The sequence below is a fragment of the Trachypithecus francoisi genome, unplaced genomic scaffold, assembly GCF_009764315.1.
Source record: "Trachypithecus francoisi isolate TF-2019V2 unplaced genomic scaffold, Tfra_2.0 Lachesis_group5, whole genome shotgun sequence".
Classification (NCBI taxonomy): domain Eukaryota; kingdom Metazoa; phylum Chordata; class Mammalia; order Primates; family Cercopithecidae; genus Trachypithecus; species Trachypithecus francoisi.
This window is the reverse complement of record NW_022681470.1, coordinates 111,675,484-111,695,426: the sequence shown is the minus strand read 5'-3', so window position 1 is coordinate 111,695,426 and position 19,943 is coordinate 111,675,484. Positions and strand designations below refer to the sequence as shown.

At 48.6% G+C, this 19,943-nt stretch overlaps 1 protein-coding gene across 1 annotated transcript in view; it reads left to right on the top strand.

Annotated features, from left to right (window-relative positions):
- SLC6A17 (solute carrier family 6 member 17) overlaps positions 1 to 19,943 on the top strand; it is a 53,085-nt gene that overhangs the window by 19,148 nt on the left and 13,994 nt on the right. The window contains exons 3-6 of the mRNA XM_033197204.1: positions 2,566 to 2,723; positions 4,470 to 4,596; positions 5,276 to 5,457; positions 7,140 to 7,250. Of these exons, the coding sequence (XP_033053095.1) occupies positions 2,566 to 2,723; positions 4,470 to 4,596; positions 5,276 to 5,457; positions 7,140 to 7,250 (578 nt within the window). The remainder of the gene's footprint in view (positions 1 to 2,565; positions 2,724 to 4,469; positions 4,597 to 5,275; positions 5,458 to 7,139; positions 7,251 to 19,943) is intronic.

Here is a 19,943-nt window from a genome sequence, read left to right as displayed (position 1 = left end):
TTCCCAAAGTTGCCCAGCTAGTAAGTCGTTAAAACCAGGTGGTCTGACTTCAGGACCCGGCTCTTACCGCCAAGATGGTCTTTTAAACCCCAGGAATAACCTCAGGGTTTGCCAGAAGTGAGGCTTAGAATACTGACCGAGGCATAGATGATAAGAGATCCAGAAGGCCTCAGAGATCCTGGATCCTGGCCCTGTCCTGATAAATCTCCTAACATCCTGAACAGTGCTTCCCGCTATTTGGATGAACAACTTGAGGCTCCCAAAAGCTGTTGAAACATAAAAGGTGGCTCAAGCCTGTAATCCCAGCACTTTGGGAGGCCGAGACGGGCGGATCACGAGGTCAGGAGATCGAGACCATCCTGGCTAACACGGTGAAACCCCGTCTCTATTAAAAATACAAAAAACTAGCCGGGCGAGGTGGCGGGCGCCTGTAGTCCCAGCTACTCCGGAGGCTGAGGCAGGAGAATGGCGTAAAACCCGGGAGGCGGAGCTTGCAGTGAGCTGAGATCCGGCCACTGCACTCCAGCCCGGGCGAAAGAGCAAGACTCCGTCTCAAAAAAAAAAAAAAAAAAAAGAAACATAAAAGGAAATCCAGTTCTGTCCCCAGGTTGTATTTTCTAAGGCGAAAGAGGGTGCTGCTGCATTTTCAAGTGATTGCAACAAAGGTTGATATGAAAAAGTACCTCTGATTAACCACAAATTCTGCCTATCTTGACCGTGGCCCCCTGAGCACTCTGGTTAGTTTAGGCCTTGGAGTGGTAGAGAGACCTGTAGTCAACTCAGGGCTGGCAGCCTCCCTGAGGTGGACAGAGCCTGGATGGTGATGGGCCAGTACCTTGTCTTTGCACTCCCACCCCTGTCACTCTTTGGCAGCAGTTACCTGGAGGCTTGCCCTGATTCTTTGGGGAGAAAAAAGAGCCATCCATAGAAGGTGCCAGCCCACTTTGCAGACACCCTGAAACTCACCTCCCTGCACATCTTGCCCCACCCAGAACACTGGGGTGAAATACAAAACCAGTGAGGCTGTCTCGCTTTGCCCTCCTGCAGCAGATCACTTAGCTCCTCTTCCATTTCCCCACACCCAAGACCAAGAGACTGAGTTAAAGACAGACCCAGGGGTCTAAGCATGTGGCCTTTTGGGCCCTCTGTCCTTTGTGTACCATGATGGGACTGCTTGTTAGTGACGAGTTGAATGTATGTGTGCATGTGTGCATCTAGTGAGTGAGATGCTGTCCTATAAAGCTCGGTGGGTTGCCTCCCCAGAAGGCTTTCCTGATTAGCTCCATTGGACCCTGGCCCCTTCCTCAGCATGTATGTGCTTGGTTGGCCTGTGTAACTGGTCTGTGGGGTGTGTGTGTGTGTGTGTGTATACACATGCGTGCTCATATTGCTCATGTGACTCTGCCTGGCTCCCCGGCAGATCGTGAACTGTTCTAGGATGGTGTCTGTGCCTTCTGTTACTCCACTGTCCCCCCGCTGCATGTGCATGGCACAGAGTGGACCTGCAGTAAATAGTTAATTATTGCCAAGTGGCAGAATTTGTGCCTAGGAGATGCCCGATTGCCAATGTTCATTGGCAGATTGGGCACGTGTTGGTGAATATGTGGGATGTTATGTGATGGGGGCAGAGCAGTGTATCTGGGGGCTTCTGGAGGCTCTCTACTGGCAAGGCTTAGTCAGAGAGTGCTGGGTGACCATCAGGGCCCTGGTGACTGGGGCTGGCCTGACAGTGTTTGACAGATAGGCAGGGCCTTGCTAACAGGACTAGGTTGTTGGCACAGCTCTCAGCGGGGTGCACTCGTCTGTGTCCAGACATGGTTTTAATTCTCCTGCTAAATGCCCTGTCACTTGGAATTGAGATTGTTTCTGCAGTGAGGCCCAGGACAGGACAGCAAGATTAATTTATCATCTGGAATCTTTAGCGAGACCCATTCTATCCTTTATGATCCTCCTGGCCACGCTTTTCTGAACTGCTAATTTCTCTCCCGTTCCTCTCAATTAGCTGGAGATTAATGGCAAAGCTGGTCAGACCCCCCTCTCCCTGGAGAGCTTCCAAGCTCTGCTTCCCTGGAGCTGCCCAGTCTGCTACATCAGCGTCTGGTTCAGACTCTGGGAAGGCTGCACCCAGTGTCTGTGCGTCTGGGGGTGAGTAAGCCCCCATGCCATCTGGGGCTGCTTCTCTGTGGGCAGGAGGGGGTGTGAACAGGTGTCCACGGAGCACCTCATGAGGTGAGTGTGTCTGCTGCTTGTGCCTTGGCATGTGGATTCTGGAGAGGCAGTGCAATGTCTGTGTTTCTGAACCTAGCCTTGTGAGTTGACATACATACACTTCCTGCCTTAGTGTTTCAGGTCAGGAGAGCCAAGGGGGAGAAGGTGGGTCTGGGTGGGCTGCTGTGTGGTAGGCCACACGTATGGCCAGATCATTCATGGAGGAGCACCGGGACTGGTGACAACTTGCGGATGACCAGAGATGTGGCTGAGACTAGAGGACAAGGCTGCAGCGCCTTCCCTCACTCTGCTGCTGTGCTCCAGAGCCCCTCTGCCATCCCTCTGCTCTCCCTGCAGGTGCTTACCTGGTGCCCTACCTGGTGCTGCTGATCATCATCGGCATCCCCCTCTTCTTCCTAGAGCTGGCCGTGGGCCAGAGGATCCGTCGCGGCAGCATTGGTGTGTGGCACTATGTGTGTCCCCGCCTGGGGGGCATCGGCTTCTCCAGCTGCATAGTGAGTCAAGGGCTGGGGCAGGCCCTGAGCGGGAGGTAGGGGGCTGCTCCTGGGCATTGGAGAGGAGGTCACCAAGTTTCCAGGCCAGAGTCCTACGTCAGGACAAGGGCAGGGAGGGGGATCCTCAACATGGGAATTACTCACAGCTGGGGTTCCAGGACCCCAGTCACCATGTTTCCTAAACTGAAAGTCGACCACATTGCCTGAAACAGCGTGGAAGATTTGCCACTGGTGCTAAGGAGGAAAAGCTGGGACATATTCACGTGGGGCCGCCTGGGACAGCTCAGCCAGAGTTCTCTGGGGACACATGGACTAGCCCAGATGCCCTTCTCTGCTTACCAGTCCCTCAGCTCCCCATGAGGGAGGTCCGTCCTCTTTCCTTACTCAAAGAGTATTTTAATCAGGCAAGTAGCGAGCTCAGGAAAAGGCAGGCCTGGGGCTCTGGGTCTCCTTGCCATTTTGCTGTGCCAAAGAGCAGAGTTGGAGAACTCACACAGGCAACTTAAGGTCAACCCAAGGCGGGTGAGGCTTTGGAACAGTGAGAGACAGGGAGACTCTCGTGGCCCTGGATGGAGAACTTTGTGAGGTCTCCAGGCTCATCCACAAGGCTATAGACGAGACCCTGCTCAGAGCTCTAGGTGAGGAAACAGCATCCCTTAAGGGCAAAGCCTATAGGGGCCCATGCTTACTGCTCACACCTGGGATAAAGACTGGAATGAACTTCTGGAAGGGACTAAGGATTCTGCCAGGCCTGGCAGTAGGGCCAGCCCAAACTTGCCTCAGGCAGAGGCTGGGAGAGGGCCTGTTGCAGCCCCCTGCTCTCATGGCAGCCATCAGCTTTGCACTGGCCAATGCCATGTGTTCTGCTGGGGCTGGCTGTGTGCTGATACACAGGAGTGTGTGTATGGTCTCCCACTTGTACTGAAATCACACAAGTAAAGGAAGTGGGTGTCTCACTCTGTCTGTGCTCCCGGAAAGTTCTGCTGTATGAGCAGCTGCTCCTGCACACATATGCTCAGGTGAGACTGATGAAGCAAGTGGCCCTCAGCTCTCACACTGACGCCCGTCTCACTGCCACAGGAGACAGTCATGGCTCTGGAAGGGACCACTCTGTGTCCAGAGTGGAGGCAGCAAATCCCTGCCCATAGAAACATTGCTTTCAAAGAAGCCCCTTGAACCCTCAGGCAGAGTCCATGCACTCCTATTTTAAATAAAATTCTACTAACGTTAGTTATTGTGTTTCCAAGAAATGACAAGTGCCATCTTTCTAGAGGCGAGCTGCTAACATGCCCAAGACAGAGTAGAATCCACAAGAAACACCCACAGAATCTCTAAAAGCACAGCAATCTGGGTCTGTTTACCATAGGGGTCAAAGCTGTGCATTCCTTCACAATCCTGGAGGGCATCTCTGCCTTTACAATCCCGAGTCATCAGGAAATGAGGAGGACAAAGTACTTCAAGTATCTTAGAAGAATTTCAAACTGGAAAGGATTAACATTTTAAGAGTTTGTGGCTTAAAAGAGAGAACTTTAACATCTGAAAAATTCCTTTGTGGATTCCCTGAATACCAGATTAATGGAGTGTGAGGGGAGCTCCTCCACGGCCCACACCCCATCCCTCCTTGCCTCCCTTGAGGCTGTGCTGCTGTGTTCAATGTTGCTGCCCAGTGCTGGGCCTTGGGTTGAATGTGGGGGCAGGGTGGAGTTGCCTGCAGCCTCAGTGACCCCGCAGTGGGCTTGTCCCCAGGTCTGTCTCTTTGTGGGGCTGTATTATAACGTGATCATCGGGTGGAGCATCTTCTATTTCTTCAAGTCCTTCCAGTACCCGCTGCCCTGGAGTGAATGTCCTGTCGTCAGGAATGGGAGCGTGGCAGGCAAGTATGGGGCCCAGCTGGGGATGCCAGCCTGCCCTGTCCCAGGAAGGGGTCTCACAGGCTTAGTGCCCACATTTGGAATTCCAGACTTGTTGTGTCACCTTGGATAAGTCACTTAACATCTCTGATCCTCATTTCCCCTTCCCCAGTGGGAATGGTCTCTTTTCGAGCCTATTTCTGACAGGATTGAATACAATAATGAGTGTAGGTAAAACTCTGGAAAGTATGACTTTAATTGTTACTACTCACCCTGTTATTCCACCGCACAGATGAGGAAACCGAGGCCCAGAAGTGACTTTCGCATGTTCACAGTACTCATCTAACCAGTGATCTGGGATGAGAATCCAGGTCTCTAGCTCCCAGCTCAGGACCTTCCCCAAGGAACTTTAGGCCAATTCAGCCTCACGTTTCCTCCCTTCCATGGAGAGACGTGGGCAGCAGGAGGTATGGGTGGGAATCAGCCAGGCTGGTGTGTCCTGAAGCCTCCCAGACCCCACTGGGAGCCTAGGATTCCTCAGGGTCTGCCAGATCCTGGCTAACCCAGAATGAGCACAGCCCCTCCCAACTGTGCACCCTCAGCTGCTCCCTCACCCACTACTGCCCTGAGTTGGGGTCCAGCAGAGGAAGTGACCCCATAGGCCCCGCCACTGAGGCACTGTGACCTTTGCTGCTATTTCAGTGGTGGAAGCAGAGTGTGAAAAGAGCTCAGCCACTACCTACTTCTGGTACCGAGAGGCCTTGGACATCTCTGACTCCATCTCGGAGAGTGGGGGCCTCAACTGGAAGATGACCCTGTGCCTCCTCGTGGCCTGGAGCATCGTGGGGATGGCTGTTGTTAAGGGCATCCAGTCCTCGGGGAAGGTGAGTGCTGGGGGGCACCCAGGACCCAAATGGGGAACAGCAGAAAGGCACAGAGGGCACAGGGCAAAGAATTCCAGGCTGCCCCTTGCAGGGTCTTCCAGGTGGGTTTGGGCTCTGGATGGCTCTGGATGATGACAGGGGCCCCCAGAGGAGGGCGTGGAAGTATCATTTCTGTAGTACTGCTCACCATGGACAGCCCACCTGGAATAGAATAGCTGGAAAGTCATTGCCCTGGACCCCAGCCACTTCCATGCTCAGATAACTCAGGCCTGCTCTAATGCAAACATTAGAGAAGAGGAAAATTAGAAGTATTGACCCAGAAACATCTGTCTAGATTCTCGACCCTCAGGTTCCCAAGAGCAAAAGCCCTGGAAGAACCAGCTTTGAGCAGTTTTTGGTGAAAACCAGCAGCTTGCCATGACTACAGCTAAAGGGCCCTTTGAGTGAAGGGGGCCTTGGAGGTCTCAGGGGGCAGCTCCATAGCAGTCTCTGAGGGGTAGACCAGCCAAGCTCCGCACCTCTTCCCAGTATTTCAGATCATCTTTAAATAAAGGCCCTTTCTTACTTGTTACCTGTCAGTATTCATGTGCTGCCAGGGATGGAAAGGACTGGATTAGAGATCCTATATCCCAGGCTACTCATTTTACAGATGAGGAAAGTGAGGCCCAGAGAGGGGAAAGCACCTCAGCTAACATCACACAGCCAGTCAGTCTCAGAGCTGCAGCTAGAACCCTGGCTGTTTGAGGCTTCAGGTTCTTTACTGGATTTGATGAGCAAGGAAGCTAAGCTCTTGAAAGGTAGAGTGACCCCAGCCACTGACCTCTTCTCTTTCCAGAGGCTGAAATAGTAGCTGATGCTTCATGGCACTTCTCAGATACTGCCACCCATGAACGCGTTTGGTCCACAGCAACGTTATGAGTTAGGGATGATTACACCTGTTTTAGAGATGAGGAGATGGAGGCTCACGGAGGTCAAATGAAATGCCTGAGGTCACATGTTGGTAAATGGTAGAGCCAGGGTTACAATTCAGGCAGCCTAACACCAGACATGCATTCTCCTTAGCCTTTACTCCACCCTGCCCAAACAGCCCTCTTCCTTTATTTCAGTGAAGCAAACATTTTGTGAGCATCTCTTTTGTGTGAGGCTGTGTACCACGCACGCAGGGATATAGACATGTGCGAGAAATGCTGTGCTAGAGAAGAGCACACGATTCATCCTCACAAGGGGCTAGGGACTTCTTCAGATGTCTTCTGCCTGGGAGCCGTGTCTATAACCTCCTGCAGGTCTTCCGTGAAAGGAACTCTAAGGACAGGGGAGATCCTTAGGAGGCCCACTGGGGAAATGAGACATGGGAGAATCAGGAGGGGGGCAGCAAAGGACTCCCTCACCCTCTTGGCAGCTCTCTGGGGTGAGGAGGCTGTTAGCTCAGCCCCGCCAGCTCTGGAAGGGAGAAAATCAACCCCAGGCACAGTAGCCATGCAGACTCCAGCTTGTCCTGTTCCTGCTTCTGCCTTGGCTCCCGGCCAGATGTGTGGCAGGCTTGGCCCTATGCCCAGGGGTTCTAGGGCTCTGCTTTCTGCCGCCGTCAGGGGCAGCTCATGTGCCCTACATGTGAGCAGGGATGGGGGGTGCCAGCTGCAGGAAGGGCTCTGCCTGACGGGGGGTGCCTGTCCTCTCTGCAGGTGATGTATTTCAGCTCCCTCTTCCCCTACGTGGTGCTGGCCTGCTTCCTGGTCCGGGGGTTGTTGCTGCGAGGGGCAGTTGATGGCATCCTACACATGTTCACTCCCAAGGTAAGGGTTTGGGGCTCCCACATGCCAGGGAACAGCAACAGGTCTATTGGGCCTGGTCAGCTTCATGCAATTTCATGGAATTTAATGCACTCCAAATACCTGCTATATGTTGGGTATTGTGCCAGGCCCTGAAGAGATGCACAGGGAAGGGGACATGGGCCCTGCCCTCAAGATTCCAAAGAGAGGCATGTCACATCGATTTGGGTGAAATTAGAAAAGCTTCAGAGAGGAGGTAACAACTGAAAGAGCCTTAGGGAACAGTGAACTGCAGTGAACTGCCAAAGGACATTATAATCAAAGGGAACTGCATGAGCAGGGGTATGGAAAAACCCTGGACATGCTTGAGGCAACAGTGGGAAGTCAGGTTTGGCTAGGGCATGAGAGCAGGGAGATTCATTCATTCATCATTCATTCATTCATTGATTGTATGGCAGCAGGAACCAAGAGGATGCCTAAGAGAAGAAAGCTCCTGGGAATCTCCCCTTGTACCCAAATCAGAGGAAAGAAGTTGCTATTTTATTAAAGATAATAGACTACATGAGTGGTGATTTTAACCTTAGCAAAGCCATTCACACTTCCTCTTAATTCTCTCAATAGCCCAGGGAGCAAGAGGAGCAGGATCACTGTTCACATTTCACGAAGGGTGCAGCAGAGGCACGGGCATCCTGAAGATGTATATGCAGGTTCCCTAAAGATGGTCTGTCTCCACCCATGGCTTTGCCTGTCTATGACCCTTCAGACCACTGGGCACAATTGGCATGCCTCAGTCCATGGACGAATAAAAGATTTTCAAATGCAGATTGGCATTCCCTTCAAGTTGCCCCAAGCCGTGTACACTGGAAACCCCAGCTGGTCAGGCTGAGAGTCCATCTCTAAATGCCAGCTGATCAGTAGCAACCAGCAGGGACCTGGTGAGATTATAGCCCATGGGCACAGGGTCAGAGCTCAGCCAGGCCAGCTTGAAGGCTTCAGTGTCCATTGGTGCCACCTTGCACATGTGTGTACACACACACACCCCTTTACACAAACAGTTTGTGCAGGATGACACAGGAAGAAGAACCCAGATCTGATAGGGTTGGAAATCCCCGTAGGCTCCTGATGTTTCAGGTGTAGCACTGGTTAGGGCACATGCCACTCCATAGTCACCAGACAGTGCCTAAATGGTCCCTCAGTGTTCTTGGATATATTATCGGAGGTTTACACATGACCAACTTCAAAGATCCACTTTATGAAGCACTTAATGAATCTCCTGAGGCATGAATGTGAATCCTGAGCCATGTGGCTGGCCATAGGGTTGTTGTAAACACATGATATCTGACAAAGAAAAAAAATTAACCTGGTTTCTTTGGGAGAAAATAGCCATGAAAAGAAAGCCAACTGTTTTTAACAAATTACAACTGTATCTCTAGAACCATGATCAGTCTAACATGTTCACTTCAGTTTTCCAGTTCGACTTTACTATACTTTAGGAGGAAATTATATGCTCTGGTGTTGCTGCTAAGTGTGGAACTTCACAAAGGTCTCCAGATGGGCTCCTCAATGGTGTTAAGAGCCACCTGTATGTAACTCTAGGAGCAAGAGGAACAGATTCATAGGAGCAGCTGCTGGTCTCAACACACACAATACTGCTCCCCACTGGATTCAGACACACTTTAAATTATCTCTTTTTGTGTGTGTGTGTGTGTGTTTTTGTTTTTTTTTTTTTTTGAGACGGAGTCTCGCTCTGTCACCCAGGCTGGAGTGCAGTGGCCGGATCGCAGCTCACTGCAAGCTCCGCCTCCCAGGTTCACGCCATTCTCCTGCCTCAGCCTCCCGAGTAGCTGGGACTACAGGCGCCCGCCACCTCGCCCGGCTAGTTTTTTGTATTTTTTAGTAGAGACGGGGTTTCACCGTGTTAGTCAGGATGGTCTCGATCTCCTGACCTCGTGATCCGCCCGTCTCGGCCTCCCAAAGTGCTGGGATTACAGGCTTGAGCCACCGCGCCCGGCCAATTATCTCTTTAATTATGAAATATCTCAGGCGTATAAACACATATCTAATAATATAATAAAAATTCTTAGGAAATAAAATATTACAGATGCCATTAAAGTGTCAGCGTAGCCCTCCCTGATCCCATTCCCTTCCCTGCCTAAAGATAGCAACTGTCTTATTCCATTCCTACTGCTACAACAAAAATTCTTTAGACTGGATAATTTATAAACGATTGAAATTTATTGCTCACAGTCCTGGAGGTTGGGAAGTCCAAGATCAAGGCACCCAGCTTCAGTATCTAGTGAGGACTCTGCTTCAAAGATGGCGCCTTCTCACTGCATCTTCACATGGCAGAGGTTCAGGGGAACCCACTTGAGCCTCTTTTTTTTTTTTTTTTTTTTTTGAGGCGGAGTCTCGCTCTGCCACCCAGGCTGGAGTGCAGTGGCCAGATCTCAGCTCACTGCAAGCTCCGCCTCCCGGGTTTACGCCATTCTCCTGCCTCAGCCTCCTGAGTAGCTGGGACTACAGGCGCCCGCCACCTCGCCCAGCTAGTTTTTTTTTGTATTTTTAGTAGAGATGGGGTTTCACCGTGTTAGCCAGGATGGTCTCGATCTCCTGACCTCGTGATCCGCCCATCTTGGCCTCCCAAAGTGCTGGGATTACAGGCTTGAGCCACCGCGCCCAGCCTTGAGCCTCTTTTTATAGGGGAAACTAATCCCGTCAGGGTTCCACTGTCATGACTTAATCACCTCCCAAAGACCCCCACCTCTTAATACTATCACACTGAGTATTAGGTTCTGTCATGGGAATTTTGAAGGGATACTAACATTCAGATTATAGCATCCACTATCCTGCATTTGGGATTTGTCTTGATCATACATTCTTTGAAATTTGTTATACATATATGTGTACCCATAAACAATGTTTAGCATTTCTGCATACTTTTAACCTTTACGTAAATGGCATCATATTATATGTATTCTGCAACTTGCTTTTATTTTTGCTTCACATGATTTTTTAAGATTTACCAATTTTGGTGTATAGCTCTAGTGCATCAGTTTTCATGGATGCATAGTATTTTGCTGTAGGACTAAACTGAAATTTGTTTATTCATTCTCTAGTTAATGATCATTTAAGTTGTTTCCAGTTTTCACCATTGCTAATAATGTTACAATAAACACTACGCAGGTCTTCATGCATACATGTTTCTCTAGAGTATCTATGTTTAGGAGTGGAATTGCTGTCTCAAAGGGTATGCACATCTTCAGTCTTATTCGATGTTGACTAAATTGCACTCCTGAATGGTTGTATCTGCTAACACTCCCACAAGTTGTACATGAAAATCCCAGTTGTTCCACATTTGTCAGTCTTCAATTTTTGCCAATTAGATGGGTGCAAAATGGTTTATGTACACTTTCCTTTCCCTCTCCTCTCCTCTCCTCTCCTCTCCTCTCCTTTCCTCTCCTTTCCCTCCCTTCCCCTCCCCTCCCCTCCCCTTCCATTTCCTTTCCTTTCTTTTTTGAGGCAGAGTTTTGGTCTCGTTGCTTAGTCTGGAGTGCAATGGCGCGATCTCGGCTCACCGCAATGTCCACCTCCCGGGTTCAAGCTATTCTCCTGCCTCAGCCTCCCAAGTAGCTGGGATTATAGTCATGCGCCACCACGCCCGAGTAATTTTGTATTTTTAGTAGAGACAGGGTTTCTCCATGTTGGTCAGGCTGGTCTCAAACTCCTGACCTCAGGTGATCTGCCCGCCTTGGCCTCCCTAAGTGCTGGGATTACAGGCGTGAGCCACTGCGCCTGACCTTGGGGTACTTCTTTCTAAAATGGTTTCCTGGATGTTCAGGAAACCATGTGAATCCACTTTGGCATTTGCAGAGGCCAGGGTCTTCATGAGACTTAAAAAAATCAAATCCAGGAGCCAGGCGCAGTGGCGTGTGCCTGTAATTTCAGCTACTTGGGAGGCTGAGGTGGGAGGATCCCTTGAATCTAAGAGTTAGATACCAGCCTGAGTAGCAGTAGTGAAACCCCATCTCCAAAAAGTAATTAATTAATTAAAAATCAACATAAAAATAAAGTGACTCTCCTGAAGCTACACAGCCGGCAAGAAGCAGGGGAAAACCTGAACTCATGTCCACAGACTCTACATCCCATGCTCTCCGGCTGATAAACTGGCTTCATGAAAATTGGTGGCTGAGAGCCAGGTGGCAAGAGTGGAGGGTTAAATAGAAATGTCCCCTACCTTGCAATTTCATCTAAAACCATTCCTTCTTATATTCCTGGGAATGGCTAAAAACAAACCCACATTTTGGGACGTGGGCAGGAGAGGTTTTGCAGGAACAAAACCCCCAGCACACTACTGCTAATCTGCCTTTCCCCATCTCACACCCCATGGTTGAGCTGAGCTGGCTGAGAAGGAAGCTCTGGGGGGCTTCATCCAAGCCCCCTCAGGGAGTCAAGTAAGTGAGGCCAATGGTGATGGCTGGGGTGAGGTTCCTATTTACAAATCCCTCCAAGTCATCTGCAGAAGGATAGGCCAACTCTCAGAAGCAAATGCCTGACAGTCTATATGTGGCAAACTACTGTTGCAGAGCTGTGACTGTTTCAGCACAGAACTGGGGAGATATGAGGGGTCTTAGGAGCCATTTCAAGTTCTTGCCCTAGAATGGTGCTGTAAAGTACCAGGTCAATGCCCTAGCTGCCCATGCTGTGCACTGCTCCATTCATATAGACTATAATGTAAATGACATCCCCAAGAGTCATGCTGTCTGGTACCTCTGGCAGAGTCCAAGAGTTTTTGGCCAGGGCATCTCAGAATCCCTGTGGGAGAAGCATTGGCTCTCCATAGATTATGCTCAATGACCTGGAAGGTCTTCCCTTCCATAGAGCCTTCCAACATCGGAAATTATTCAGGCTATCAGACTTGGACTTTGCAGTCCATGTCTTCAAGCAGTTACTGGGTATGATGAATGCAATGTGGCCAGGCTGCCATGATGACCCACTAGCATCATTGATAGGACAGTAACTTGTGGTGACAGCCAATGAACTTCTTGAATTCCTTGGGCAGCTTTTCTCCTGATTACTTTCTTTCCGTGTAGGTAAAAACCCAGGTCAGCATGGGGTACCATGCAATTAAATTAATCATGTGATTTGTTCAATATAAAGTGGTAGACTATGGTAGGATTTTTAACCATCAAAATGTTCAGAGAATGTTTATCAAAATTACAACTGTTCATGTCCTTCAGCCCAATTTAACTTCTACATATTTGTCCAACAGATGTACTTATACATAAGCAAAATGATCAGTGTACAATGTAATGTAATGACCAACATTGCTCATTACAGCATTTGTTTTAGTGGAAAAAGATTGAAAACAACCCAAATAACCACCATTCACCTATTCATTCAACAAAGGTTTATTGAATGCCTGTTATATGCACTGTTCCGAGTCCTAGGATCCAGCAGTGAACAAAGCAGACAGACTTCCTGGTCCTCATGGAGCTTACGTTCTGGTGGAGGGAGATAGATGTTGTCAGATACTATAAGATAAAGAATTGTCATTAACTGTTGATGCCAAGGGGAAAAATAAAGCAGAGAAAGAAGATTTAGGGCATTCGGGGAGAAGAGTTGCACTTATGGACAGTACGGTCAAGGAACGCCTCGCTGAGAAGTGACGTATGAAAGAAGACCTGAAGGAGGTCAGGGAGCAGGCTATGTGGATATTTGGAAGTAATGCATTCCATCCCGAACAGAGAGAACAATGAGTGAAAAGGGCTTGAGACTGGCTGTGGCTGGCATATTCAAGGAGGCCAGTGTGGCTTGAACAGGAGGGGAAAGAGGTAGGACGTATGGTCAGTGGTAATGTACAGCCAGATCATGAGGGTGGTGTGGTTAAGGTAAGAAGTTTGACATTTACTCTGGTGAAAAGGGAGCCATTGAGAGTTCTGAGCAGAGGAGCAGCATGATCTGGCTTCTGTCTTAGGATGATCATTCTAAGCCTCTTAAATGGCTTCTATAGAAAATCTGAGGGAATAAGGACAGGACAGGGAGACCTGCTAGGAGGTCCTCTGGGTGAGAGATGACTGGGGTGTGAGCCCAGGTGATGGCAATGGGAGTGATGAGAGTTGGTTTAATGGAAGATACATTTCAGAAGCAGAGTCAACAGGATTTGCTTTTGGATTGGTTGTGAAGTGTAAGAGGAAGAGAGGAGTCAAGGATGACTGTGGCCCTTTATGTGAGCAGTTGGAAGGATGGAATTGACATTTATGGAGATGGGGAAGACAGTGGAGGGAACGGATTCAGTGGGGAACATCAAGAGTACTCTTTCGGACAGGGCAGGCTTAAAATATCTAACAGATCTCCACATGGAGATGCTGAGGAGGCAGTTGGATGTATGGATCTAGAGGTCAGGTGTGGAGGTCTACATTTGGGAGTCTGGGATAACAGAGAGAATTTAAAGCCACAGATTGGTTTCCAAACACCTAGAGAATGAACAAAGACAGAGAAGAGAGCTGAGCACTGGGGCCCTGGTGTTTAGAGGTTGAGGGAGGGATAGCTGTGGGGGGGTCGAAGAATAGGAGCAGAGAGAGAGACAGGCAGGCTGACAGACAGACATTCTAGACGCAGAGTGAAGAAAATGTTTTAAGAAAGAGGAAACCATCAGCCGTGTCCAAAGCTGCTGAGAGGTCAGGCGATGAGGTCTGAGAATTGACCAAGGGACTTGGCAACAGAGGGGTCACTGGTGACCTCAACAAGAGCTACTTTGGTGGAGTGCTGAGGACAAATCTAATAATAATGGGTTGAAGGGAAAATGGGAGGTGGGGAATTGAAGGGAAAATGGGAGGTGGGGAATTGAAGGGAAAATGGGAGGTGGGGAATTGAAGGGAAAATGGGAGGTGGGGAATTGGAGACAAGTAATAGATACCAGTTATTCTCAGGAGTTTTGCTTTAGAGGAACAGAGAAATGAGAAATGGGATGGTAACTGGAGAGGGCCATGGGGTCAAGGGTGTTATTTCACAATTTATATGATAAAAATAATCCATCATACACCACTGGTGGGAATGTGAAATGGTATAATGGCTTTGGAAAACAAAGCCTGGCAGTTCCTCAAAAGGTTAAACAGGGTTAGCATATGACCCAGCAATTCCACTCCTAGGCACGTATCCAAGAGAACTGAAAGGATGTTCACACAAAAACTTGTACACAAATGTTCATAGCAGCATTGTGCATTATAGCCAAAACGTAGAAACAACCCAATGTCTGTCAACTGATGAATAAATTTTTAAAATGTGGTATATGCATACAATGGGATATTATCCAGCCATAAAAAGGAATGAGGCAGTGATACACATTGCAACATGCAACTCCTAAAAACTTTAAGCTAAATGAAAGAAGCCAAATACAAAAGACCACACATAGTATGATTCCAATGATATGAAATGTCCAGAATAGGTGAATCTATAGAGAAAGAAGGTGGATTAGTGGTTAGTACTGGGCTTGTGGGGAGGTTGGGGGAGATATGCGGAATGACTCTAAGTGTTTGAGTTTTCTTTCGGGGGTGATGAAGAGGTTTTAAAAATTGAGTGTGGTAAAAGTTACACAACAGTGTGATATGCTAAAAACGATTGAATTGTGCATTTAAGAAATTCAAAAAAGAGGAGGAAGTTTATGTTATAGGAGAGGAGAAATAAGCAGGAGGGAGAGACTGCAGTGCTCAGCTGGAGGAGTTGGTCTCAGCTAGGACCACACACAGTCCCCATAGTAGCAGGAGGGATAGGCCGGGCCATGGCGCCTGGACGCTGGCAGGTAAGATGGTGTGGGGAGCAGCTTTCTGCCGATTGTGTCATTTTTTTGCCGTGAAGTAGGAGACGAGGTGATCATTTTGAGAGCAGGAAGGGAGGAGGAGGACTTGGAGGGCTAAGGAGGAGTGAGTGTGAAGTAACTGTGTAAGAGATGGGGGAAATGTGTGGGCAGCGGCAGCATGAAGGGCTCCCTGGAGGCTAGGGGTCAGGAGTGTGCAGTGGACTCTCCAGCATGGAGATCGCCAACACTTCTGCAACTCCAAGATGGACAGTTTTTCACATTTGAACATCTCTGAAAGCACGCTGTTTCCAACCATCAGTGAGGTAATTATACAAGCCTGTTTTTTTTGTTTGTTTGTTTTTGTTTTTAGGTGGAGTCTCACTCTGTTCCCCAGTGCAGTGGTGCGATCTTGGCTCACTGCAACCTCTGCCTCCCGGGTTCAAATGATTCTCCTGCCTCAGCCTCCCGAGTAGCTGGGACTATAGGCGCGTGCCACAATGCCTGGCTATTTTTTTGTATTTTTAGTAGGAGTTTCATTGTGTTAGCCAGGATGGTCTCAATCTCCTGACCTTGTGATCCGCCCGCCTCGGCCTCCCAAAGTGCTGGGATTACAGGTGTGAGCCACCGCACGCGGCCCACAAGCCTGTGTTTTACAATGGATGGTGCTTACTCTGTGCCAGGCACTTTTGTGTGCACTTTGCACATATGAACCCATTTAAACCTCCTAACAACCCTGGAGAGGTCAGTGATCTCATCACCACTGTGCAGATGGGAAAACTGAAGCACCGAAAGGGTGGATAACTGTAGGGAGGGGGCTGTGAGTGGACAAGAGCAGAAGGGGCAGTGTGCCAGGAGCTCTGGGACTCTGTGGGTTCCCAACTTAGCATGTTGAGGAAGTGCCGAGGCTGGGAGCAAGGACAGTGGCCCCAGGAGTGTGGAGAGCTCCATGACAGCTCTGGTGTGGACAGCAGGGAAAAAGCAGAACACACCCACTCTTATTCATGTGTGTGTATGTATATGTGCATGTAATGTATGTGTGAGTGTATACTGCTGGTATATGCATAAAATATCACAGGGGGGTACACAGGAAACTGACATCATGCATACATCTGGAGGAGAAGAACTAGGTGTTACAGGATACAGGGATGAGGAAAAGGAGACCGAGGGATCTGGGGTGTGCATCGACTCCTAGAGAAGAGAAGTGGGATCTCTGCAAGTTCTAAAGGTCCAGGGGTGGAGGTTAGGGGTGGAGCTTCTTGACTCTCACAGTTAGAGAGAGGGCTTCTCAGCAGGATGATGAAGGAGGCCCAGCCTCATGACCAGAGCGTGGGCTCTGGAGCCAGACAATCTGGTTCAGACTCTAGCTCATCACCCAGCAGTTGTTGGGCAAGTTCCTTTGCCCTCAGGGCCTCAGTTTCTGCAATGGCAAGATGGGGTGGACAGTGGCACCTCCCCAACGGGGTCGTCAGGAAAGTGCTTAGGACTGCTTCTGGCAAGTGGAGAGCATGTGGCAAATGTTAGCTATTATTATCCTCATCCCTTGTGAAGGTGACACTGTTCTTGGGCAGCAGGAGCCTGGTGCTCCAGTGCCATCTGGTGCCTCGTGGCCCTGGCTGGCTCCACACCGGCAGGTGCACAGCAGTGCTGAGAAGCAAGGGCGTGTGCTCCTGTCACACATGCGCTCAGGCTAGGGCTCAGCAACTGCTTGTGGATTCAAAAGCATCTTCATGCGCATGAGTCAAACGCCTTGATACACTTTGTTTCCCTGCATGAGGAAGTAGTTCAGCCATCATGCTGAAGAAGTAGCAGGAAGCTGTTCCTCTGTTTTAGAGCAGACACCCCGAGGAGGGGGTGAGCCCTCTTTTCTGAGGGAAAAGCCCATTGCCCATCCTCCTCTTGCAGTCATATCCTGATGCCTGGAAGGGGGGTGGGGTTTTCTGAGTCTGGGCAAGGGTTCATCCTCTGTTGTTGCTTGTTAGAGATCATGCACCATCACCCCAGGAATCCTGGAAAGAGCCTTAAATTCATTATGTACTGAAGGTGCCAGGCTCAATTTACCCCCAGATTAGCGCTGGGCATCTGCGGTCATCTCCATCAGCAAGAGTACCCCTCCAAGCTGCAGGCTGGAAGGGAGGACCACCTGCACCAGGCACTTTTCTCCTCAAAGGTCAAGTTCACCCTCAGATGCTTTCCTGGGCCCTATCAATGTCAGATTTGGTTCCATCAGTTTGCTGGGTGATGCGTGTGTGGGTGATGGGTATTCATTACACTATCTTCTCTACTTTTGTACATTTTATAATAAATATTCCATAATTTTTTAGTGGAAAAAGAGCAATCTTAACAAACAAATTTTTGTTCAATCCAAAGTTGTTGAATATTCCATCCTCCAAGAACTCTCCAAGCTATATAGGGCCGGCTCTGATCTGCAGTTTGGCACTGTGGTATCCTCCCAGGAGTGGCTGCCTCCATTTATGAAATTTGGCCCTGAACTGTGACTAGGCTGAGGAATTGATTCACATCTTCATTTATCCTAAACCTTATAGGTTTAGGGAGTGATGGAAATCCTAATGATGGTATGAATTTGGGTCTTACAGATAGTCTGGACCTTTTTGTAAAAATGATTGACATAGATAAAAAAGGAAATAATTACCAAAAAAAAAAGAAAGAAAGAAAGAGAAGAGGAAAGGGTAATAAAATGAAGCCAGTGTTAAAATAGCCATGTTTTAGAAAGTAGAAGTTTGAAGTCCTAAGATTATCCTCTTGTTCTAGAAAACAGCGTCTTAGCCCAAAAGGCTGGTACGACTTTGCAGCCCCTTGTCTGGTCCCTCCTGCTCAGCTCACAACTCATAGAAAAAGGTCAACTTTTGTCCAGTCTCTCTCTCTCTCGTGCTCCTGACTCTTTCCTTCTCTACCACATGCCAGGCACTATTCATACAAACAGGAGAGGAGATGGGCTCCACCCCTAAGCACAAAGTGTTAAAAGGAAGACAAGACACATAAAACTGTGATGCGGGTATTGACAAGAGCTGTGAGCTCAAGGACCAGAGGCAGTCAGGAAAAGCTTTAAAGAAGAGATGATATTCATGCTGGGTTTTGAGAAATATGTAGGAGTTTACCAGAAACTGAGTAGGAGGAAAGGAATTTCAGGAAACAATTACAGCCTAGGCAAAGGCCAGAGGTGTGAAAGACCATGGTGCTTTTGAAGAGGAGTAAGTTACCTGCATTTAGAATGTTCAGAATATAAAGGAATGGAAAAAGATTTTCTAGAAGACAGTGGGGAACCATCAAAGATTTTTCAGCATGCAAGCGACATGAACAGAGCTGTGTTCATCTTGTTAACACACACACACACATACACACACACACACACACACACACTTACTTCAGCTGGATTAAGATTAAAAGTTTAATTGAACAATGAACGATTCGTGAATCGGGCAGCCTTCTGAGCCAGAGTAGGCTCAGAAACTCCAGTGCAGTCATGTGATGGAAGAAGACTTAAGGACAGAAAAAGGAAAGTGACTTATGGAAAACGGAAGTGAGGTACAGAAACAGCTGGATTGGTCACAGCTCGGCGTTTGCCTTATTTGAAGTCGGTTCGAACAGTTGGCCACATTTGATTGGCCAGAACTCAGTGATTGGTGGCCAGAACTCAGTGATTGGCACAAGAGTAGGCTACAGTCTGTTTACACCTCCACTTCTTATAGTTCATGATGTACAGAGAAACCTTTAGGCCAAACTTAAAATATGTAAGGAGGCAGCTTTCGGCTAAACTTGATTTAATCATCCCAACATATCTTCTCTTAGAAAATTTCATAATTCTTCGTAGTTAGAACTCACCAAACTGCTCAGAGCCATGAGGTCCTGGTTTCTAGCCTAGGAGAAGCGCCCAGGCTCCAGCAGATTGCAGTAGGGCTGTTGTGATTGACATTTGTGAATACCAGAGAAGTCACCCTTATGCCCATTTCTGGAGCATGCTTGAAAAATTATTTTTCAAAAACTCACCCAAGAGATGGGAATGAACACAAGTCCTTTCCCAGTGGAACTATGATTATTTTCTTTTCCTTTTCTATTCTCCAAATTTCTACTAGGCACAGTGCAGGCCCCCATTTCCTTATCCACAATACCAAAATCCAAAGAGTCCTGAAAAACAAAAGTTGGTTTGGTTTGGTTTTTTTTTTTTTTTTTTTTTTTGAGACGGAGTCTCGCTCTGTCGCCCAGGCTGGAGTGCAGTGGCCGGATCTCAGCTCACTGCAAGCTCCGCCTCCCGGGTTTACGCCATTCTCTGCCTCAGCCTCCGGAGTAGCTGGGACTACAGGCGCCCGCCACCTCGCCCGGCTATATTTTTGTATTTTTTTTAGTAGAGACGGGGTTTCACCGTGTTAGCCAGGATGGTCTCGATCTCTGACCTCGTGATCCGCCCGTCTCGGCCTCCCAAAGTGCTGGGATTACAGGCTTGAGCCACCGCGCCCGGCCTTGGTTTGGTTTTGATCCTCCAGAACTCACTTGGAAGCAAAATGACCTGCACAGATGTGAGGCTATTTATAGTCTTTATGGATTCACTTGGTGTGAATATTCATATTTTGCTGCAGAAATACTAATATGTTTGATTACAGGGTGCTGCCCCAGACCCCGCTGGGGGTGTTATGTAATTAAGTAGCTTATGCATCACATTACCTCTCTAAAATTAAATTAGAAACAAAAGCTTGCATTCCAAAACCAGTCAGCCCCCAGGGCTTTTAGATAAGGAACCGTGGGCCTGTATTACTTTTGTAAAGAAGGTAACATTTCATCTTACTTTAAAAACCAGACATCCTCCTATGCAAGGGGGTGGGTCCCCAGCAGTACAGGACAGCCCTACCCTGTTTCTCTGGTCATCCTCCTATGCAAGGGGGTGGGCCCCCAGCAGTACAGGACAGCCC